Source organism: Gambusia affinis, linkage group LG06, assembly GCF_019740435.1.
Source record: "Gambusia affinis linkage group LG06, SWU_Gaff_1.0, whole genome shotgun sequence".
Classification (NCBI taxonomy): domain Eukaryota; kingdom Metazoa; phylum Chordata; class Actinopteri; order Cyprinodontiformes; family Poeciliidae; genus Gambusia; species Gambusia affinis.
Window position 1 is genome coordinate 23,248,807 of NC_057873.1, and position 25,278 is coordinate 23,274,084.

The window sequence follows — 25,278 nt, forward strand, 5'->3', positions numbered from 1 at the left end:
TTTGACCAATCCTGCTTGTTGGTTGCGAGAAAATACTTAAGTACCTTTTACTGTGATCAAAGGTAATTCAGTACAGAAAACATTTACCAAATAATGCTGTGGAATAAGTTTACTTCTCATTTGTTAACTTCTTTTTTAAAAATGGTTTATTAGTTTTTCGTTAGCACGTCACAATAAATTGAACATCCAGACATGACTGCATGCACCAGAACGAACCTTTTCTCCCTCTCCCATCCTCTGTTCCCCGCACTAAATAACTATGAGATTTATCTACTTGCTGACTTCTATGCTACAAGCGTAAGGTATTTTATATGAGAGTTTGAGTGTGTTTATTCCATAAGAAACTGTTTGTGTTTTTTTATGTAGTCAGATTTATTGTACCTGACTAAATTGTAAACATAACATGACTAGTTTACATTTTATCACAATATTTAATGTTAATGTTTCCTTTTGTTAGCTCGTGTTTATCAGCGGACATTTTTCTAGTTGCTCTGTTTATATCTGTTTTAATTCCAGACATATACAGGATCCCTGTCCAAGTTGGGAATTTATATTTCAGATTTTTATTGTTTTACAAAAGACTGTGGAAATGTTATTTCATTTTATTACAGAATTCAGCAGCCTTTATCACCATAGACCACACAACAAAATCAGATATTTCAAGGGTCTTGATTTCCTTTTGTTCTGTTGGGATTTTACTGGAGTACATGAGATAGAACTTAAGTCATGAGAACCAAATTATATCTTAAAATGTGTCTAGCGAGCCAGTTTTTTCCTCAAGAAGTAGTTATTGCTTATATAATTCTGCTCAGAGCAAGTGTCCTTAGCAAATACCTTTTTGTACAATTTTTGTAAAGGGTTTCAGTTTAGTTACTTGGTATTTGTTACAAACACAGGTAACCACTGCTAGAGGAAATTCCGGTCTGCACTTGAAGGCAGCACCGTGAATCAGAACAGCAGGAGCTCAGAGTCGCAGTCAGTCGGTGTTGCCACCGCGAATGGGCGGCTTTAAACGCTCGCTATTTTCAGGACTGGGAACTCTAGCTGAGCTGGTCAGAGCAGACCATCCTGCTGTGACTTTACTCCCGTAAGGTAACTTGAAACTATACTTCATTCAGATTTCAAGCGAGTTTTTCCCTCCTCCGAGTGTCGGTGTTCTCGGATCGCAGTAGATGGTCAACGCACAGCGGTTGGTGGCTCTCCGCCACGGGGCTACATGCTAGAAAGAAGCCGCCGGAGCACCGCGTCGGTTTCTTTGTGAATACGTTGCCACTCTGTCGTCCGGGCCCGGTTTAGAAATGCTCTAAAAAAAGTCTCGCCTTTATTTTATTTGCTTTTCATGGTGTGAAAACGCTCTGTTAAATGTGCGTCAACAAAGGCTATGGAGTGAAATCTGCGGCGGGCGCGAAGAATACAACGACCTGCCGTGGTTTCCCTGAGCTGCGTGTAAACAAATAGATGATAGAGGATACAATGACCCTGCTATCTCTTTTGGGTAGGATCATGCGTTATTTTCTGCTCAGACCGGAGACCTTGTTCCTGCTGTGCATCAGCCTGGCTCTCTGGAGTTACTTCTTCCACACGGACGAGGTGAAGACCATCGTCAAGTCCAGCCGGGATGCGGTCAAGATGGTCAAGGGGAAAGTGGCGGAGATGATGCAGAACGAGCGCTTCGGCGGGCTGGACGTCCTGGACGCGGAGTTCTCCAAGACCTGGGAGTTCAAGAGCAACAATGTGGCCGTGTACTCCATCCAAGGCCGGCGGGATCACATGGAGGACAGGTTCCAGGTGCTCACCGACGTCGTGAACAAGAGCCACCCGTCCATTTTTGGGGTTTTTGATGGCCACGGAGGAGAGGTGAGTCTGATTATGAAGATGTGGCGAAGGGACATTTATGTCTGATCAAAACATCTAGGTCCATCACACGCAGCACTGTGTGGGAAACCAAAGTATCCATTATACCGGAACACTAAAGTGTAGTTTAGTCTAGTTTGGTCTAGTTTTAGTATTTTGTAGTAAAATTTGGATACCAGGTTGACCTAAAACGTTATTTATCCGTTTAAAATAACTCCATATTATTAATCGGTTGCAGAAGTTTTAGAGCAGATGTACATTTTTGCCAGGAATGAATTTTCAAGGTGGATTGTAATACATGTGTCAAGTAAAGATTATACAGTGGCTTGAAAAGGCATTGCTACCCTTTGAATTACTCCCCATTTTATCTTGTTACCGCCACAAACTGCAGTGTAGTAACCAAATAAGATCAGAACGTTTTGTTCTGATCTGTTCTCTTTCTAGGTTTTTGTTTCATTTATTTGTTTGTTTTTGGTTGAGGCATTGCATGTTTGGACAATTACTCCCTCTGGGTTTGGGGAAAAACCAGCTGAAAGGATCTTTTCTCTCACTTTGAAACATTTGTTATGGTACGTAACCATGGAAACCAGGTAGGACTGGGTTAATGGCCTAAATATAAATATATAAATATATATATATATATATATATATATATATATATATATATATATATATATATATATATATATATATATATATATATATATATATATATATATATATATACCAGATTTCTATTCCAATTTTAATATTTTTCCCCCCAACTCAATTTTTTCATTAAAAAAAGTATCTTAAAAAACTGGCTTTCATTTCAGTCGCTCTGTCCTTGAGTTGACCTGAATTCAAAGTCGAAATAAATAGAAGCTGTAAAACATGTTTCCCTCCGCCCCCCAAGATGGCAGCTCTTGGGCGGGCTAACATCACTCTGAACTTTGGAAACCTAAGGAATGCATTAGTGAAAAAATAAAATCCAGATTTTCCAAAAGCTGCCATTTATTTTAATGGCAGCTTATGTTGCTGCCAGTACACCGTAAGACTTTGGGGATGATGTGTTCAAGGTGAATGCCCATGTTAGTACGCTTCTCCACAACTCATCTTTGACCTGTTTATTGTTCTGCCTTTTTGTCATGATGTCCATGAACGTTTTCTACCAAATATTTGATGGATTCACAGATGATCTGTATTCATACCAAAATGAAAGTACATACAGGTGAACTGCTTTCCATTAAGTGGAAATTATAGTAAATGGGATTGAAAACAAATATGCACCACACTTTTAAGATATTTATATGTAAAAAAAACCAAATGTTTAAAAGGATCATCTCTAACAACTTAGTACACCAGATTTTATTTAGGGGTAGAAGAGTGAAATGGGGTTTAATATAAAAGCCTGTTTGTATTAAAAGCCACCGAAATGCACCGATTTGAAAATCTGGGCCGATATTTTGCGATAGTAATATTGCTGTGATGGCCAATAACTAATATTTACTGATGTTACATATATTTCACTACTGTTTTGACGCTGCCAAAATGAGCATACCGCTGGCTTCACTGCTTTTCTGCTAATCCACTTTAGTTTTCACTTTTACTGTCACATGACCAGACAAATACCACATGACCAACTTCCCCTCCCCACCCAGAAATACTTTTTTAAAAGTAGTGGTTGACATTTATTTATCTTGCTCCAATTAGGCTCATTTTCCAGTTTCAACTAACTGGTAATTTGAATAAATCTAAAATTTGGCTCAGGCTTACGCAACATGTCAGGGTGAAGTGAATATAAACTCTCTTAGAGACGGTGGCTCAAGGTAAGGGCATGCACTGAAATTCTTGCTCCGTCAGCTGAAACCTCCCCACAATCCACTTTGATAGGTTTTCTTTTAAAACTAAGGCGAAGTGTCACGAAGCTGACTTTACCAGTCGGGACTGCTGGAGGAAATCACCAGTGCAGTTTTGGACATTTGAGTAAACGAAGGAGGAGTCCAACAGCTGAAACTCTACTCAGCCACCGTTTCCTAATATGGAGTAATGGAGGTGCTTAAAAATTGACAAATCAAAACAAAACCATATTTTTCCGTGTACTTTTCTGCCTTGATGCCGAATGCTAGAGACAACCATTAAGCATAGCAGATGTGTTGCCACATTCAGAGTGAGAATACAGGTGTAGTCTGACTCACTGTTGACTCACAGCAGCTCTGAGGCGATTCTCAAAAGGTTGAATCAAACAGTTTGATGTTGTCGTTCCTTTTGGTGCATTGAGAGGCGAGAAAGAAAAAATAATTCACTACAAGATCCTTTTAAAATAGCTGGATTTCGACCAGTCTCTCAACTGACTGCACTGATGCAACTAAAGGCAAAGCACACACAAAAAAACCAACCAACAACAAAAAAAAGAAATCACTTGATCTTTTCTCTTCAAAGTCTGCATTAAGCATTACAGAAACCACGTCATCTCTCCGAGGACCACCACGGCCTGACGACGTCTTCATTCAGAGTTCGACTGCTGTGTTCTGACGCTCTGCAGTAACTAAATATATCCACGCATGGCCATGAAAGTTGTCGTTCTCTCAGAGGGAAATTAGATTTAGTGGAAGCTGAGTGCACTTCAGTACATTTTGACCAAAAGTGGTCAATGGATCGCTGCTGTCTTCTGGGTTTTTTTTTTCTTTCCTTTTTTCGTTCGTAGAGCTTTTCCCTCTCTGCTTCCTCTCTCTATTTCAGGAGACTTCTAAAATTGAGCTTCACAAACTTCCTTAAAGGAATGTTTTGTTTCTTTTTTTTAATATCCGCTTGAGGGTAAAGAGTGAAGTGGCATCGGTTGTTGCATTATATTTTGTGAAACAAGTTGCATTATATTTTGTGAAACAAATTGCTAGACAGCAGCCATGAAAGACAAGTTTCTATATTTGGTCAATCTGGATTTATTATCCCACGGCCAAAACCTGTTGAATAAACTTACGCAGTAGGGTGCGTTCTGGCCCAAGGGAGAGCCAAGAATACAATATGCCTCAGCTGGCTTGTTGGTTAGCTGTCAGAAAGTTTTATTTCTTTGTGCGCACAAACGATTGTCTCAGTGAAACCACACTGTGCCATTAAGGCAAAGCCTTGCTCATGTCAACAGCAATCTATTGTTCAGGACTGCATGAGTGAGTTCACAAAGTCTTGACTTGGAGTTAAGAAATCAAGCTTTTCTTTTGTAATTCAGTTCTTTTTGTGTATGCGCCACCAAATTAACCACAAATACCACCCCAGTGAAATGTCATGTCCAATTATATGAAATCCAGACCAGTAAACAATTTAATTTAAATCAGCTAGTCAAGTCTTTGACGTCACAGCAGTCCCTTATTGTTCAATAAGCTAGGAGAGACACCAGCTGCGTTTCCATTACAAATGTGGCTTATTGATCAAAAAACGTGTTTTTTCGAACTTGCTGTGTTTCCGCGAAGCAAATTTATATTCATAATGTCGAACTGCACAACTATGTGGTCAGTAGAAACTAGGGGTGCACCGATTGCAATTTTCTGGCCGATTACCGATCTTTAAAAAGCTTGTTAAAAATGGCTTAATTTTCATCAGTCAGTTCTACATGGCATATCCTTTCCAACCCCCCCAGGTAATTATTTTTATTTTTATTTTTATTTTTTTTGCCACACACCCACTTTCACACTACACTGCAGATTCACTCTTCACTGTTTAAAATTGGCGTTTAATGTGAGCGTGTCCATCGGCAACCTCAGTCGGCAAGCGTGTCCAGGTTTCTGATTAAATGAAAATAGATTTTTTTCTTCCTTTTTCTTTTTTTTTTTTTTTTTTTTACCTGACACTTAAGAAAAAAACAACCAGCGTGGAATTGATAACCTCGGGCTTTCCGTCCATTAAGCAGCAACGCCAGCTGAACTTCGCCTCCATCCTCGTCTCACAGTCAGGCTGTGGCTGAGTCGGCTGCTAGATTACAGCAGAGCACAGAGAACACCTTCACAACAACATATCCTCTACGTCCTCTCTGGGCATTGTTTCGCCTTTGCTTATTGTGTTAGTTTTTTGTTTTTGTCTGCTCCATCGTGTCTCAGTCTTACATGCAGTTTCGGCCAGGGGCATTTAATTGTGAGAGTGGATGTAATGGATACAATGTCTTGCTGAGAAGGGGGCGATGGGAGATCTCGGAGTAGAAGATGATTGCTATTTTTATATATAGTATCTGCTGTCTGTCTTCTAATTTGGCTTGTAGTTTTGCTTTAATGCTACTTTAAAGATACATTTTTCCAGCTATTTCAGTTGTTTAGTATAAAATCCTTTTCTTTCCCTAAGTAAAAAAAAAAGATTTCTAAGCTGTACACGTTTTTTGTTTTGTTTTGTTTTTTCTGGAGAAGTAATGCCGTTAACATACTAAGAAGTCAGAATTTCTTGTGAGCTCGCTCTGACTGGAGAGATGAAAGAAAGACCTGGCATGTGACTAATTGCCCTGTTGGCATTACAGGATTACAGAGAGCAAGGACACTAATGTGTACATCAGTGTGTGTAAAACAAGTAATGTGTGTTGCAAGCATGCACTGTAACGCTGACGGTTCGGGTAGAGATAAGCTGGACAATTTGTTGTTCCATTCTACAGAGAGATTCGCATCTATAACTTTAAAAGCCGCAGATCTATCAGGAGCGCACAACTGATTCATACTCACTCAGCGGTTCTGGTAAATAGACTTCACAGGCACTTGTGCTGAACTTATGAGCCAGGCTTTCTTCTTTTTTGTTTTTATTGTATTTTGCCTTCTAACTCAGCTAAAGGCAGCGAGTACAGAAAGGGAAAGCGAAGACTTGAATGGAACAAGGTTTGCTGAGTTAAGTGCTAAGGCTTTGTACATGGTGCACAAGCTTTACAATGTGATCTACTGCCTCCCCCCAGTCCTCTTAGAATACATTAACAACTCAAAGATGTGCAGGAAAAAATTCTGAAAAATGTCCAGATATCTTATATATGTTTCAAAGTTGTTGTTTTTTGTATTCATTATGAAAGAATGGATGGATGATATTGCAATTTACAACATTTGTTTTATGTGATTTAAAACACAGCTGGAGGTGAAAACCTGCCAAGTCTAGACCGGTTTTTTGTAAATGTGTAGCCTGGTACAAGCCAGCATTAGTTCTATATTTTTGCTATATGGACAGGTATTGAGAAATGATTGCTAGCTGGAGTCCTGGACTCGGTTGAAGTTTTAAATTTTACCCAATCACTGACTTTTGCCTGTAATGCCAGTTCAACGCTTGACAGAAACCTGTAAGCTCCATAGTTGTAAACAACCATCTCTCACTGTGAAGATAGAAGTGCTGAGCCGAACGAGATGGTTAATGTTAGTTCAACATTTGGAAGAGTAGCCAACACGGTTTGAATGGCTTTGTTCACTTCCTCTGCCATTGATTAAGAACTACCATTGGCACAGTACAATTATAAGACGGCACAGAAAATCGATGTCGTCTTTCCAAATTTCTTCTGTTCACCGACTTCAGCACCGGATTTCAACCGACTGGTTGAAATTCATTCAGACAAATCAAGCTCACTGGGAGAAATCTCAGCCGGCGCAATGAAGGGAGATGAGAATTGAGTGGAATTGCATAGGAAGGCAATGATCAGGGTTGCTAATGTGCTTAATGTGCAGAATATTACACCTTCTTACAGCTAATAAGTGATTATAAGTCTGGCATGACAGCATGCCTTTAGCTTGCCAGATGTAGATTTAAAACGGTCAGAGTGATGGCTCTTTCTTCGCATTGACCATCTGTATTTTCTGCAACTGGGAATTTTGTAGAGACTGTGTAAGCCTAATTAGAAAAGTGTCGCAGCCTTGTTCTGTTTTGACTCTGTTTTGCCTCCAGCCAATAACTTCAGCGCATACAAAATATTCTAAAAAAAATTCTCTTCTTGATTTGATTCATTCCCAAACTCTAAATATAACTTCCTACCAACCATGCTTGTTTTTAGCTACCATGGTGATTGCTTCACTTTGCACCTAATAGAGAATTCAGTTGATGTAAATAGATGAATCATATCTGGAAAATAACAAGCCTTTAAGTTGTAAAAGCAGTTTATGACTCTCTTTTTGAAGGAAATCCATACTTTTGTCCATCTCAGTGACACATTGTTTGACTAACTCCATTTATTCCATGACTAACACTGCCTGCGTCCAACTCCTGGCAATTTATTTCCTATCAAACAATGGATCAAGAAGTTCTCCTTGCTTCAAGAAAATCATTTGAAATGGTTATTTAAGTGCCGGCGGTGTACTTAAAATGTGGAATCATATTAGCAATGTGCCCTTGAGTATTGACTTTCACTGTAGATTAGATAAGTATAGGACTTCTCCTAAAAAGGATCCGTAGTACTGCTTGTCAGTTGAAGCTGACACTATTTCATCTCTTCCTTAAAGTGAAGTGAAGCAGAAAGTACATGAGGTCATGTTTTCTTGGAAAAGGATTCCTGCAGCAGAAAAGAGACTAGTGGGTTCCCCTAAAAATTCTCCTGGTAATTTAGTAATTTGTCCTTGTCGGGGATGTTTGCTGTTTGTGTGGTGAGAAATTGCTCAGGATGTGATTGGGGTGAGAACTCTTGGAGGGGAGACCTGAACACATAAATGGACGAACATTGTTTTCTGTCGAGCTCTGGATACGTTTTAAAGATTTGGCAAGCATTTATCGTCTCGTTTGGTCCTGCATTATTTTCTAGAAAGCTGATAAATGGTTTGCTTGTGAAGTGTAATAACATCTTGTGTCACTGCGCATCTTTGCTTCAACCTAGTAGAGTGCTTAAGGAGACCTTCTGATGCATTTTGTGTGACAGGTAGGAGATAAGAGAACCTTCGTCAGCTTTCTTGTACCATCCTGCACTGCTGGCACGGTTAAAATTATTTAACACCTTCTCTGTCCCTTCTGCTAAGCCCTACTGTCTAAATATATCTCCTCCTACCTCATCAAGAGAAGGAAGCCACAAGGTCAATGTTTAGACACACTCATCACATCACATATAAGTCATGCTGTGTGGGTGGATTTTTGCTGAAAGGTTATGAAGTTTGGGCTTTCTGGTGTTGAGCTCCTCTCTGCAAGTTGGTCTTATGTAACAAGAGGTTGAAAGCTGAAAAGTGTGTTGGATAGTAAAGATTTTCACCATCTGTCATTGCTTCCTTTCACCTGATGGGTTTTACAGCATATGACTGTTTTAAACAAAAGTCAGAGAAGTTGATGTGGATTCAATGCACCTTGCAAAGGGAAAATTTTACGACGCCGTACTCTGTCGCACAGCTGCTTGGCCGGAAACGGTGTTAACAGCCAACTGTTTTGTATTCAACAATGAGCTGATAAGGCTGAGAGTTGGCCTCTTTTTTTTTTTTTTTGTAATGGTCTACAGATCTACTCTGGTCTCCTTTAGTAAGAAGATATATTCCTGTGAGCTTGCCGGAAAAGTAAGTACATCCTAAATGGTGGCGAGAGCTAACAAGCTAATCAGATCAATTCGCTTTCTAAATCCACCTTATTAGCTGATCTGGCGGATCAGTTGACCACAGGGATAAACTTTGTATAAATACGAGACCAATAAAGCACAGGGACATACCAACTTCCACGCTGCTTCACAACAGACACAAAGTATCCAATATTTTTTATTATTTGCAAAAGGTTGATTAGACTTCACAGATGACTTAGCAGATTGATACAAGCGGCAAGCTCAAACCACGTAACTTCATATTGAAACAAGAATCTTAGACAAAACAGGACCAGTCTGTTAAAATGTGTTAACTTTGCTTGGTGTCCCTCTGATATGAAGACTTTAATTTTAAGTTGTTTTCAATTGTGACCATCAGCTAAAATAGACTACACCTCTCTTGTTAGCTTCTCCTCTGCCCCCCACATAGACTTATTTCCATCAAGCTCACAGCAATTTGACATCTTTCAGCTACAGTTAAGGGAACTCTTACCAGTACTAAGTTCACAAAACTTCAAGCTTGCAAACTAACCCAGTTAACATTCAAAAAGATTTGTTTATAGTAAACAGCTGCTGGTTAGAGACCTACATCTCTCTGTAACATTGAACATCTACAAATATGATAATGGCCTCCAGGTAATAGAGTAGAAGTTTGCATAAAATGAATTAAATTAAACTAAAACATTTCCTTTGATCTTTTACAAGACAGATCGTAGCTCATTTTAAGAGCCATTCAAAACAAAAAACGGTTGGTATTCAGATTAATATTTAAAAGGAATAAGTTCTGATTCATGTATGTGTTGAATTGTGAAATCATTTGTTCATTGTAACCAGCCTCAGCCTTTGTGCTGGGACAGATCTCTGATTGTTTATGAGATGTTGTTACACCACATGTTAGGAAGAGAGCAGCGGATGTTGTACAACTTAGAATTTCACAAATTGGTTCCCCATAGTAGTGGTTAGCGTTAACGGTAAACACCAGTGTTTGTGTTTAATCCATGTCAAGTTGACCTTTAGCTGAAATGGGGTCATTTACCTTAACAGTCAACATTTCCTAATCCAGTAAGTCCCACAACAGATCAAAGTTGACTTGTCAAAAGTATAAAAGAGAGAAATGTCTCATTGATGAGATTTATCATTAGTTTTGTCTTATTTTTTCCCCATTACCTGCTTAGGTCTAACTCACTGTAGCCTGACATTTATCCTTCTTTCAGCTTCTGTGCTTCTCTTGACAAATCTCTAAACACTTCACTGATGCTGAAAATAACTAGCTTTGAGTCTCTTTTTCCACAAAAACAACTTCCACACTGCAAAGAGTTGTAGGCAGTACCACTACAACAGTGCTTTCCTTTCACGGCTCTGAAGGAAAAAATAAATAAATCTGATTTTTAATTTCCACTAAAGTCCATATTTAGAACAGGGCCGGCAGATTCCAGCCACCAGCTAATTTCTTCATGTATCTCTGATTGCTTCAACCTCACTGTCTGCACAAAACCTTATTCTGCTTTTCACACTCAGCGGCAGGATGCCATGCCCTAACAACGCGTCTCATGTGGCGTTTCCCTGATTTCAAATTCCCTACCTGCTGATTATGTTGGAGCTGCAGGTTTCAAATCCATCTTGAGAGGTTGCAAAGCCAGAGGTCCTTCTCTGAATGTGTAATGCTTGGCTACATCCGCAGTAGTAAATTGTTTAGTCTGATGTTTATTTTTTGTTTGGAGGCGATTAGCAGTTTTTAAATCTGATCACATGGCAGAAGCTGACTAGACCAACTGGTTTAATCCACTCTTTGTTTTAAAATGGGGGAACTCTGCACGTAGAAGGCAGTTATATAAAATGCTTAAATAAAAGAAGGTTTTGTGCAGAATTGTCCACAATTTGAATTCAGGTCCACCGACCTAAGCCTGTGTGTGAGCACAAGCTCCACAATTGTTTGTGTGTATGTGTGTGATTGAGGAAAATAGATGAGTCAGTTAGAGTTTGCCTGCTAGCTGCCTTGGCAGTGAGAGACGCCTGGAGAAGAATGTTGGCCGACAGAAGGTATGAAGTCGCAGCTGTTCAGAGTTAGTGACATTTGTGTTACCGTGTGTGTGTGTGTTACCGTGTGTGTGTGTCTGTTATGCAAAAGAACTGAGGCATGATTGTGGCTCTGCATCTCTTTGCATTGCCCAGATGGACCAGAAGGTTGAGGCAGGTGCATTGTGGTGGAACAGACCCAGAACCCGGAGGGGGGCTGTCTGATTTGTCTTTTCTTTTTAATTTTTAAACATCTCATTATAAAATATTTTACGGCTTTATTTTTTTTTAGCTTCAGCTCGTTTCTTTTCTTGCCTTAAGTTTGTTGGATATTTTCGCACACATGTTGCATGTTTGAGCCGGTCTGGTGGACACATGTGCCGCAAAGCCTTTCCAGATATGGATCCTTACAAGATAAGAGGAATGTAGCTAATATTAACAGTTTGGTATTTTTCACATGGTTCCTATTCAGGAGCGGGGCAGACCTTCAAATAAACCAGTCTTGTGCTGGGTTGTCTTTAATTTACACTGCAGCAAAGGCTCATGGGATAAGACGGAGCTCAAACTCCAAAGAATGTCATTAATGTGTGCTTGTTGTGATTAAAATTGCGAAGGAGAGAGAGATCGTCCTTCTCTTTGGTGAATGTTTTGGTATGTGTGCAGTCAGAGTATGTTCACATATTAGGATCTTGCAGGAGAGTTTACACTGTCGTATAGATTGAGTTTTTATTCTTGTCAGATCTGGTTTTGTTTTTGTTTTATCTGTTGGAAGAGGTTTTATGACGCAGTGAATTTACCTGGCGGCTTTGTAGAGTTAAGATTTATGGCTCGAGCCCGAGCCAAAATTCCAGCAGGGTTGGGCAAAAATGATTTGCTTGATAGCCGGGTTGGGCTCTAGCTACTGTGGTGCTTTTAATAAGCCTGCAATGCATAAAGCATAAAAAAAAGCAAGAACGCACAATGTAAGGATGTCTTAGTCTACCTGTTATAATCTAAGTAGAGGAGTAGATACTTTACCTTACTGAGGGAATAAAGAAATTAATCAGACTAATAAGCGCAAGCGCACTGCATGCAAAACTGGTTCCGATCAATCACACATCCACAGATGATTTTCACTTAACTCACCCTGCGGCTACATGCAAGCAGCAAATGGAGCTGCAAGAAGATAGACACATTCTAAAAACAGGAGTAGTTGTGCTTCTTACTTAAAAGATGGTCTGAAAAAATCTGTCTGGTTTACTTTGGGCTTGGAAACGGGCAATTTGCATGTAGGTTGGATTTTTTTTAGGCCCAATCTAAACTTTGCAGCTTCTAAGGCTACAATGCCTTACAGAAGTGTCCCCTTCAACTTTTTTCATTACCACAAACAAAGTAGTGCAGCCCTTCTTTCTTCTGTTTATCTCTTAATAAAATCCTGTTCAACCAATTACCTCAGGAAGTCTCTTCATAAGTAAATGCACTCAACCAGGGTGTAATTGAGCATTCACAATTGTTCTGTAAAGGCCTCAGAGGATTATTAAAGACCATTAGTGAACACAGCGGGGACAGAGGTGTGGAAAAGTTTAAAGCAAAGTCAGGTGATAAAACTACCTTTCCAAGCTTTGATCATCCCCCAGAGCAACGTTCCAAGTCATCCGAAAACAGGGCGGAACAATTACAAACCTACCGGGAGAACATGATCCTGAGAAGTAGCCAAGAACTCCATGGTAACTCCAGAGATGTACAGCTCACAAGGATTGGGCTGTGACAGAACAGCTATTTGATGTGCAATCTACAAATCTGGGCTTCATCACAGAGTGGAACGAAGAATGCCATTGTTAAAAGAAAGCCAGAATGTTTAGAGTTTGTCTTAGTCATGCTTGAGATGTCTGAAATTGTTGTTGTATTCCAGTTTTAGTCAACTGAAACGCACCAAATTTTACTCAGCAAAGTTGGACCATAAATTTAGTCCACTACAATGTGACGTTTTAGAGGAATGTGTGTCTTACAAAAAGAAAAAGTTGTATACATACACAGATTTACTATTATTTGAAGCAACTTTTGGTTAAGTTTCATTGACTATTTTGTCACTGGTTGTAATTAGATATAATTGGATGTCATCTCTCTTATTTTCATCTGATTTATCAATGACAATGTCTGTCATCCTTATTAAAGTTTGAGTTTTCCTTCTTTTTGTTTTTGTAAAGAAAAAATGTCTAAAAACTGCAATAAAACCATGTATAATTTTCTTCTACTTTACAGTTTGCACTATATTATAAAGGTCTATCATATAAAATCCCAATAAAACACAACATATTGTAAAAAAAAAAGGTTCGAACTACATGAATCCATTTACAAAGCACAAGATAAATAAATAAAAACTAATGAAACTAAAGGATGATGAGTTAAAGAGGTATTTGTAGACAGCTTGAAGCTTTAGCCCAAATGTTCATCAGTGTAACTGCTATAAGTATACGTAATCCAGCATTGGGACTAAAAGTTGATTCTAATCTGGATTTTTCCGACCTAATTGCCTGTAATCCCTAAGCATGACAACAACTGAGGAGGATAAGACTAGCGGGATGAGGGAAATCCACACATCTCATTTTGTTGCGTCTAAGATAAGATTTACATTTAAAGCATTCAGAGATGAAGAAAAAAGTGAAATAAGATGTTCACATGCTGTGACCTGAGCAACCTAAATAAATGTAATTAAAATGTAAATTTTTTTTAGCCGTTTACCTACTTTAAAGCCACCGAAAATGCCTGAATGCACTTTCAGTGTCGACTTTAGAGGCATCGTCACTTCATTTTGAAATGTTTTGTCCTCTTTAACCTACATACTTCACTTCACACATGTTGGTAAATGGGCCTCTTTCAAAAGAGATTTATTCAGTGTGTATGTGTGTGTGTGTGTAGCCACTTGATGGTGATGGCTGTGGATGGATGGCGAGTTTGGAGGCAGATAAGCAGGGTTTGTAATTGATTTGTGTGGTGCAGAAGAAGCTTATAGTGATGTGAGCTAATGCCATCAGCTCAAGGCTTGTATAAGATCCCTGCTTCACTAAAATGAATTTATAAAGCAAAGAAGAGACAGCAGGGCAGGCTAGATTGTCACTAATCCTCGGTGACAATCGTGAGATTGGGATTAATTTAGGATTTTCCCTGTCAACTCTATTCCCGTCATCTTTATATGTTTAACTGTTCAATTAATTACTCTTTCTCACTTGTTGACCTTTTTAAGATGCATTTTAAATGGTTCTTGCAGTTTTATATCCACACAAAGATGTTGAACAACAAAACAGGAAGATTATGGATGAAGAAGAAGCTGAGGAAAATATTGAGTAGGACGGATGAGGAGTGATGCTAAGATGAAGGAGAGAGAGAGAGAGAGTGGCAAAGCTGTTTGGAAATTAAAAAAAGCGCTTCTGGCATATCGAAGCATTTAGCCAAGATGGCAGTGGAAGGAGCTTAGAGCTGCTGTTTGGAGGTGGGGAAAAGGTGGGGGAAGAAGTTACTTCTTTTGAAAGAGAGGAGGATAAAAATGGATGGGTGAGAAGCAACTCTTTGCCCACAACTTAAAGTTTTCACAGAGCTGCAGCTCAGCACATCTTGTGTTAGTCAGAACCCACCAGATTCTTTTTACAGAGTTTTTGTGAGGCAAGTGTTTGTCATAGAGTCCATTCCAAATGCGTTCATACCCCTTGAGACGCTAACATTTCGTCACGCTGCAATCATCTCCAGCACATTTTATCCCGACTTTGTATCATAGACCAACACCAGGTAGTTTATTATTGTAAAGTGCAAGTATCTGTAGCCATCCCATCGGTAGTGTTCCTACAGATTCCCCTTTAAAAATGTAGGTCTGGACTTTTTGTGTAATCTCAACCTGTCAGTTGTGTCTCTGCCTGTATGTTTAGTGTCATTGTCTTGTTGGTAAAGGAGACCTCGACCCAGTCTCAGGGCTTCTGCAGCCTCTCACAGGTTTTCTTCCAGGCTTGCCCTATATTTAGCTCCATCCATCATAGCCACCATGTTCCCCAACGGGGATGGTGTGCTCAAGGCAAGGTGTAGTTTTAGTATTCCTCCACACAGTGATTTGCATGTAGGGCAAAAAGTTCAATATCATCTAGGACTGAAATAATTAATTCTATTAATCATGATGAATAGATTATTGAAATAATTGTCAACTAATTTACTAATTGATTAGTTGTTAACTGCAGAGTGACTATAAAAAAGACTCTTTACTGAAAGAACAACATACAAATTTTTGCCAAAATTGTAAAAAAAAAAGAAAAAACAACTTCTTTGTCTGTAAAGATGCTCTACCCCAGATGTCCTCAAGTGGCAGTTTTAGCTTCACCTGCTTCAAATTAAGTTAAAAAAAAAAGGAAAGAAAGAAAAGGAATAAAATCTCCTACTGGGCAGTTTTGCTATCCAATTATTAATTGGTTAATTGAAAAAAATGGCCAGCAGATTACCCTACACTGTTTTGATGTTGAGTGCTGAGCTTTTCTCATGTTGATGTTAGATGCATTTCTTTATTTTTTAGCTGTAGATGCATCTTTTGCTACAGTTGATCAAGCAATCTCTAAAGGAATGCTATGTAATTGCAATTTAGACAGTAAAATGAACCAACTCCTTCCTTCCTTCTTCAGAAACAAAGTGGAAATAAATATTGGTTAGTATTGGCCCAGTTCTGTTAATCGAATCGAAACTGCTTTGTTAAAAAATTACTAATATCTTCCTCCGATTCCGATATTGGTGCCGATATATCGTGCGTCCCATAAAGAGTTTTTTCTCGATTAATTGGCAGCATAATCAGTAGAATAATAGATGACTGAAACAGTCGTTAAACGCAGCTCTGACGTGTAGTTTTTCGTCCACATGTTGGCCACTTCTCCTACGTGAATTATGACAAACTGAACAAAAGCCTTATGGAATCAGCCACCTGTAGCTTTCTTCTTGCAGTTGTTCCAAGAACACAAAATTTGTGGAGTGTCCAACTTAAAATCCCGACTTAATACCCTAAAGTCTATAATATGTGAACAAATCTAAGATATGTAGCTACTTTTTCAAGCACCATGGATCGCGTGTCTGTTAACAAAAAGCTTAAGCGTCTTTTTGTTAATAATTCTGCCTGACTGAAGACTACGGCACCATGGGACGCATTCTTCCCCAAGAAAGCTGACATACTTCTACCTCTTTCTTCTATTTCTTTCTTTTTTTTTTATCTTCTCCCCTCACGCTTGCTCTCTGTCTGCTTTGACCTTTCCGTACTATAACCGTCTGTTTTCTCTCCGTTTTGTCCCCCTCTCTTCCATCTCCAGTCTGACTCCCTCCTTCCTTCCGCCTCACCTACTCATCTCTTCTTTCTCCCTGATCCTCTCCTGTTTTGTTTTGTTTTGTTTTTTTCCGCTGACAGAAATCAAAGTTTGCCGTTCACCCATGTGTCTTCATGTCGGTGCTTTCAGGAAGCTGGAATCATATGGGAAAAGCTCTTCCTCTTGTTTGTTCACAGCTTACTGGTCAGCTGAGCTGCACATGTTTGAAGAAATATAATACGGTTGTTTACTACCACCTTCAGCCTTCCTGTCTATGTTTAGACTTCAGTATTTTTGTCAAAATATCTTTATTTCTACATTTTCATTAAATTTTTCTAAGCATTTGCTTATCTCTACGGATCATACATTTCCACTTCTTCATATCATCTTTCCTTTTCCCCCTTCTTCCCGGTCTTCCTCCTCTTCCTCCCCCACCCCTCTGCTTCACCCATACCCGCGGAGTCACCTTATCTCTCTGCAGTCTGTCTGACTTATTTATCACTGCTCTGAAATATTAAACAGTCCCCTGCCTCTGGATGGGAGTCCACGTCTTTCATTTTGAACACATGTATGTGCAAATGCACACATAGATCCGGCGTGGAGCGCTGCTTCTTACGGATGCTGAAAACGCTCTGCTGCGTCCATCTTGCCTCCTTACCGTCTACTCCTGGTTTTCAGGCGGCCCTGTGTCTTGAACACTGCTGCTCCGTTGGGACATTGTAGATACATGTATGCTGTCAAATACCTTTTGCACGTGTGCTCGAGTGACTGTGGTACTCGTGTTGTTTCTAGGATACCGCCAATGGTCTATGATCTTTGTAGATCTGCACCCTGTACAACCTAAAGAGCCATTTTTAGCTCTCAGGCCGGCCACATAAAACTGGTTTAGAGCCACAAATGTCACACGGCTTTTTGAAGGAAGACGGCTTATAATTTTAGGTAAATATCTACCAGGAAATTTCGTTTTAAAGAACCACCATTCCATTTCTATTTATGGGATTTAAAGTAAAGATAAACATATTTTTTATGTGAAAAGAGGATGGATTTTTCTTTCTGTGGAATGGAAAATGATTGTAACAAAAAACAAAAACAAACATAAATTCTAACCCAATGACAAGAAAACAGGTCTAGAAACATTTTTTTGTCAGCATTTGAAGAGATAGACTTTTTTTTTTTTTTCATCTTTAGCCAAAATTACAAAGAAAGTCCAAAGAGCCACTGGCTGCAGACCGCTTGGGTTGGAAAATAAATTTACAAATAAAATAAACAAACAGAAAGAAATTTCCATACATCCCTCCAGTCATGTTTCTTGAAAAAAGCTTGAAAGGTGTTTTACTCAGTGAAGGGATGACTGTAATGGATGAAACGTTTCATCCTGCTAACCTTTCTATAGTAATATTTTGATTTAGTTCTTGTCTCCTCCATTTGTGTTAGAAGATTGTTCCACCTGAGGTGTGGCTCTCTGCAGCTCCTCCAGAGTTGCCGTGAAGCTCTCAGGTGCTGACATCCTTTTTCTTCCACTTTACAATGAAACTTCACATAGTGCTGCACAATATTAGACAGCGATAATATTAATAATGGTGATGAATACTTATTTCCCTCTATCCTCTCTTTCTCATCCGGGCTTCCATCTTCCTTTGACATTCGGCATTTTGGACAATGTTTTTTGAGTCCTTTGTGAGCATCTGCTGCCTTGATACTCTGTTCAACTGGCTAAATATTACATTAGCATGAAAAATGAAACATCAAAGCACTTGGGATTTATTTCCTAACTCCAGACAGCCATATTCTTCAACCCTAACATCGCTTTGTGTTGATCAAATAGCCTAAAATCCCAATTAAAAGAGGTCTGAGTTTGTAAAGTGATAAATAAAGAGAAAATTCAATGGTTTCTTTTGGTAATAAATGTAGTTATTAATATCTGACATTGCAGGATTTTAGGAAATACGTCAACCTGTATTTATAAATCCGTACTTTATTTCCTTCCTGTAAAGCCTTGATGCTGTAGAAATTTCCTTTTCTTTGCACGTTATTGCTAGTACGCTTCACACTTTCTAAGCTTGTAAAACGAGGAACTGTTCCATGTTTAGAGCATAATTTGAGGTGACAAACGCTCACAAAAATGTTACCATTCAATTTGATTTGTTGCTATAAAGTATAAGCAAACTCCTAATTCCAAACAACTTTATTAAGCCTCCGCTGGAGTGTTGTCACCTTTGGTAGGCGGGTTATTTCTTCTCTTCACAGCACTTTCTACAGAGCAGTCCATGAGGATTTACATGGTTTATACATTCGCCCACAAACGTGTACACAGAGGCTTGGGCAGAGGGTAACGGTGCCTTCTATTCCTAGCGGACCGTCCCCTCAGGGAGGAGTGTTGTCTAAGGCTGGAAATGTTGACTAGGCCAGAGCGGAGCCGTGATGGTTCTGCACCTGCTGTGGAAACTGGGCTGCGTTAAAAGCTGCTTGGCCATATACCACTGGCTCCATCACCCCACAGCCTCTCTGAACAGGCTCAACAGAAAATTTACAGTCTGTAACAAAGACCCAACATTAATTACAAGGATTTTGATCTAAAGTCATCCTCAAATGTTGCTAATTCAGAATGTAACCACAAAGGGAATTTTATTACCTGGACCATGTTGAAGTGTTTGGAAGCGCTCCATGTTAACGTCGCTGATTGTGTCCAACTCTTAATGGCTGTGGTTTTGGTTTTGAGCTGTATTTGGCAACGTGTGATTGTTTTCAGGGTTTTTTTTTATCATTTTTTATTTTTTTTATGTTTTCAAATGGGCACTTGCTTCGATTTTTGGCTTCACATCTTGTTCTTGTTACATTGAATGGAAAACTTGGCTGTGTTCGCATATTGAGCCATCACGAAGAAGCATCAGAAACACATCATCTGTACGCTTTTTTTTTTTTTTTCCTATTAGATTAATCTGACCCGAGGGATGAGGGTGTTTCTTCCAAAATAAATTTAGATGAACATGCGTGGGTTCATCTTAAGCCAATCAGTTTCAGAGACTAAAACTGATTAGGTTAATACCTCGTCTCCCTTCCTGGACTGAATTAGACTAATGTTTGGAAGACGCAGCGATGTTGGATTAAATTTGTACTTCTCGTGCCATACTTGGTTTTAGCTCTCATCTCCTGTGCCCACGCGTGAGAACGTGCAACCTCTTTCCTTCCCCAATTATTCCAAGAAATCCGATGTTCAAGATCTATTCGTCTCTGTGCTCTTACAGATGCTCTTCGCTGATTCCTTCCATCTCTGCCCTTGTGTTCCCTGCTCACGTTGTGAAGTCTTCCCTCTGCATGCACTTAAACAATCCGCACATATCCAGAGTCCATTAACTCTTTTCCGTGTTCAGCTTCAGAGAGGTCATTACTCCTTACAATGTTATGCATGCATTAGGCTTTATGAGGACACCCACAGCAGCAGAGGGAGTAGATGACTATTGATTTTTATGAATGTGTGTGTTTTTCAGCTACTATATGCTTGGGTTTTACTCTGCAATACAAACAGGAAATTCACAGATTTATTGGATGAGTTTGTTTTTTCTTTAATCAACACAAGCAACGCATGTAGTGCCTTGAAAAAGTTTAGATACTTCTTGAATATTACAACCACACACATAAGTTTTACTGGGATGTGACAGTACAACGCTGTAATTCTGAATTAAGTGGGAGGGAAAATGAGGAAATAAACATCTGAAAAGAGGGATTAGCATTTGGATTCAGACTCCTTTATTGTGACATGCCTGAATAAAATTTAGTGCAACCAGTTGCTTTGAGAACTTGGTTGGTAAACAGAGCCCATCTGGGTGTAATTTAATCTCAGTATAAAGCCAGCTGTTCAGGTTTGTTAGAGATCAGTGGCAAACAAACGGCATCATGGAGACCAAGGAGCACAGCAGAAAGGTCAAGAGGAAAGGGATGAATATTTCTAAAGCAGAGATGGCTTATAAAGCATTCTGGGCTTTGAAGCTCACAGCACTTTTTAAAGAGAACGTCTTAAGGCATTTTGTATGGAAGTTGTGGTCTACATCAATTTATCATTTATCAAAGAATGATGGGAAGAAAGTTTTATAAACATAGTGGTGGCTGGATCATGCTGAAGGGAAGCGTTTTTTTAAGCAGGGACAGGGAAAGGCGTAAGCCCGCCCCTGAGGTCAGATGCAAATTTATGTCTTAAAATTCTGAAAACCTGTGAGAATCTGTGACAAGTCTTGAAAATTTCTGTGCATCCAGTTGGACAGAGCTTGATTTTTTTTGGGTTTGTTTGTTTTGTTGTTGTTGTTTTTGCAAGATAGTCTTAAAAGTCCATGCCACACTTCTTCTTTTTTTTTTTTTCCTCTAGGGGGTCTTTTTGTGGGCTCTAGTGTCCCTTATATGAAGGTAGGCTAACAGGAAAGGGGAAAGGAGAGGGGGGAAGACAGGCAGCAAATGTTGCCGGGTCCGGGAATCGAACCCGCGACGGCCGCGTCGAGGACTCAAGGCCTCCAAACGTGGGCCCTGCTATCCCCTACGCCACCACAGCACGCCTCATGCCACACTTTTAAGAAGTGTATTATAGGGAAATACAATACAGTAATGGTTCAGTAAGTATTTATGTTGATATATATATATATATATTTATGTTTTAAAGTCATGGTTTGGTATGTTTTCAATGTACCACAGGCAAGAAAAATAAATTTGTTTTTTTGTGTGTAAACATTTTTTTCCAGTTTGTGAAGTTAATTTGATTTTGTCATTGTTTTTTTTTGTTTGTTTTTTTAATGAAAACAAGAAGGTAGGACTGGTAGCTGGATGGATACACAGATTATGCAGCCATAACCACTTGAAAACAGTTAATGTTGATATTTACACATTTCTAATTAAGACTGCTCGTAGGAGAATATAAAAAGTGAAAATCACTTTGGAGTTGTTTTGATATTTTGACATGCTAGTGTCTGAGCTGAACCTGAATGCATCATAGTCTGCTGTTTGGAAAATCCCCTTTCATCTTCTTCCAACTTGCATTTCATATAATGTTTGGGTTTTTTAGCCTACTGGACGGTACAGGTAGCCATTTGGACGTAGGCTGATTTTTCTCCATTTCTAGTGTTATGATTCAGCTTGATGTTGCTTCAGGTGAGTTATTCAGTTCATTTCAGAGCAAGCTGAGAGACATTTCTAGGTGCAAGAAAAACCTAAACATTCCCAAATATCAGAGTTTAGTGATGTTCCCTGTTTCTTTTTTCGCTTTCTAAAGTTTTGCTTCCGTTTTCAATCATAAAACCACTGTAGCGTGTTTTTTTGTTGTTGTTTTTTTTCTTTTCTTTTTTTTTTAAAAACAACTTTGTTCCTGTTCCATCCAATTCACAATGATGCACTCCTTTATGTTAGTCTATCACATGTCCTCCCATATTAACTAAGTATGAAAAAGTTGAATGGACATAAATAGATTTGTAAGACACTGTAGAAGAAAGCTTGTATGCAATTCTGTTACAGAAAATCTGTTGGGGGTGTGCAATTTTATCTGTGACTATCCGGACTGAGATGAAGAGACTGGCACTTTGTTATTGAAGTAATGAATCCAGCGTCTGTGTCTAATATGACTGCCAGATAAAGTGGGCGAGGCCGAGAAGGAGGAGGATATATATATATATATCGAAGCCCTGAAATTAGACTGTGATGGAGCATGATCAGGGGAGTAGAGCGATGATAAAATAAAGCCGATGGCTGGAGGGAGGAAGTGATGATACGAACAGACTGCAACATCAACATCGGGTTCTTCCACGCATGCTTCTCCTGCTAAACGTGTCCGAATTCCAGGCGTCGCTCTGCTCCTTATTCATTCTTATTAATGGGCGTCCCAATTATAAGTCTGCTGCTTTTTGCCTCTCGGTGTGCTATACGTGTGTGGTAATTATCTGGATATGAAAAATAGGGATACAAATATGTTCCCTGTAAGGCTGAAGGGCTTTATAGATGCGGTGGTGTTTAACTGAAAGCGGCTCTCCTGCCAAGGACGGCAGCTGTATGGAGATGAGAGCGGCCGTGAATGGAGGGACACGAGGAGGGATGAATGAAGTCCAGGAAGCCGTCGACTCCGGATGCCGGAAGAAATTCTGTGTGGTGTTTTGTGTGGCTTTGAAAACGACTGCAACAATTTTATCTGGCATTTTATTGCGGCTGCACAACAAAAGGGGAACAAATAATTTCAAGTCGTTGAATGGGGATTACTTCTTATTTCTCACTCGTCTTCTCGTTTTATCGCCACCACTTTTTGCAGGCTAAAGCATTTTCATTAGGATTAGTTTTCATTAAGAGTAGTTCTTTGTGATTAGGCTTGTCACGATGACAAATTTTGCTGGACGATAAACCATCCCAGAAGTTATAGCGATGTATGAAAATGTTGTTAAGACTATTTTCAGGTAATATATTGATAGTGGCACAATAACGCAAATTCACCCTCTCAAAGACAAATGACAACAAATTTTATTAAGAACACTTAACATGGGAATTGGAAGATATTTTAAATATAAAATAAAGTCTAAAAAACAATTGCTCTTCAAAAAATAGTAATCATCAGAATGGATATTATCAAGCTCATTTAAATTTATTATGACTAACTGATGAATTGCTTAATGCAACAAGCTTATTTGCACCACTTTCGGTTTTTACTCTACACTGTGCCGGTTAAATTTTTATCATTATGAACAGTAGAGCCACGGCAACCAAAGATATTGGAGACAATAAATTACAACAAAGACTGATAAAGAAAATGAAATGATACACCATGTTGATCTTTTATTTGTAGACTTGTTCTCCAATTCAGATTGCATTGCTTGAGAAAAAAACAAACACTCGCAGGTCAAGGTTTGGCAGAAAATGCTTTGATGGAAAGATTTTAAAATTCTTGGATTATTTAAATCCAACAGAAGAAATAATCCGAAGAACCTTCAATCTGTTTCTGTAGTTGAAAAAGCCCATAAAATAAGAAAACTTGGCTTTTCTCAAATCTGAAATCGGCCAGGAAAAATGTTTTTGATGCATGTTATAGAAAACCATCCATCCATCCATTTTCTTTACACCCTTCTTCCCTAATGGGGTTGGGAGGGTTGCTGGTGTCAATCTCCAGCTGCGTTCCGGGCGAGAGGCGGGGTACATCCTGGACAGGTCGCCAGTCTGTCGCAGGGCAACACAGAGACATACAGGACACACAACCATTCACACACACATTCACACCTAGGGAGAATTTAGAGAAACCAGTTAACCTGACAGTCATGTTTTTGGACTGTGGGAGGAAGCCGGAGAACCCGGAGAGAACCCACCATGCACAGGGAGAACATGCAAACTCTATGCAGAAAGATCCCCGGCCGGGAATTGAACCCAGGACCTTCTTGCTGCAAGGCAACAGCTCTACCAACTGCGCCACTGTGCAGCCCTGTTATAGAAAACCGTTCAGATTAATTAGTTATGGACGTCAGTGTTGTACTTTGTTGGCAATTAAATTTTAATTTGAAGCTAACACGCTGCTTTATCCCGGTTAGATTTCTCTTTGTGACGCAACATGTGTCAGGAGAATATTTTGGTTAACTTGGATGAGCAGGAGGTGAAATTTGCTAGCAATGGAATCATATAGAGAAAATGAAACATGTTGATTGGATAAAAACAACTTTTGGTTTGCTTTTCATCAGACTCTGCTGTTTTAAATCCGACTTTTTCACCTCTTATTCTTTTTGTTTCCCCTTCTACCCCTAACTGCAGTAGTACTCTTTGTACTCCATCTCTGTTTATCGACTTTGTTTTTTTTTATAAAAGCAGACGATGTCTCAACATGAAGAACGGAGGAGGCGAGCAGTGAGAGGTGTGTAAGTTCAGCTTCTGCCTTTCTTTTTTCTTCTTTGACGACCGCATAAATATTAATCGCTCCTTCAATCAAAGCTGAAAAGAACAAAGAACAAGGCTTTACCGAGAGTGACTGATGGGGAATTGGTGAATAAATGTGCACAGTTTCGCAGTGAATTGAGAGAAATGTAAATGGCAATTTCAGATCAGAGTCTGAATGGGCGAAGCGAAAGTGTGTGTGGGAGAGACGGCGCCTCGGAGCAATGAGCTGTGAAGACGTAGGAGACTAAGCTGGAGAGTCGATATGATTGATGCGCGGCGACAAAGGTCTTCAATTGTCTCTCCCCCATCAGCACCTTTAATGGCTTACAAGGAAATAACAGTGAGGGGATTCATGCTCCCACTTTAATGAAGTTGAGGAGAAATGAGTTTCATTTGCAGTCTTTTTAATTATTTATAGATTCTTTGATGCCTCTTTGTAGCAAACACTCTTGGCTGCAGAAGGGCAAACACACTTCTTTTCTCTCTATGTGAGTTTGTTTGATGTTCAGCACACGCCGATTTGTTTAAGCTTTGACGAAAGTTTTTCAACTCAGAAATTCAGGTGTATCTTAATAAATTTGAATTTCATAAAAAAAAAAAAAAAAACCTGACTTAATTTCAAGCATCTGATTTTGTAAGTTTTGATGATTATTGCCTACAGCAAGGGAAACGGCGTATTGGAATATTGTGAGAATATTGAAAACAGGATGTTTAAGACAAAAACGTTATATGATGGCCATCACTGATGCATTCCACAAGTAG

At 39.3% G+C, this 25,278-nt stretch overlaps 1 protein-coding gene across 3 annotated transcripts in view; it reads left to right on the forward strand.

The window, feature by feature from the left end:
* The first annotated feature begins 948 nt into the window (after nucleotides 1-948).
* ppm1lb (protein phosphatase, Mg2+/Mn2+ dependent, 1Lb) overlaps nucleotides 949-25,278 on the forward strand; it is a 47,853-nt gene continuing 23,523 nt past the window's right edge. Inside the window, exons 1-2 of one of the 3 annotated variants that reach the window (XM_044118596.1) lie at nucleotides 958-1,092; nucleotides 1,524-1,857. In XM_044118596.1, coding sequence (XP_043974531.1) covers nucleotides 1,630-1,857 — 228 coding nt within the window. In that variant the 5' untranslated portion in view covers nucleotides 958-1,092; nucleotides 1,524-1,629. Of the gene's footprint in view, nucleotides 1,858-25,278 lie in introns of all 3 variants that reach the window. The other 2 variants (XM_044118595.1, XM_044118594.1) reach the window with 2 other exon arrangements.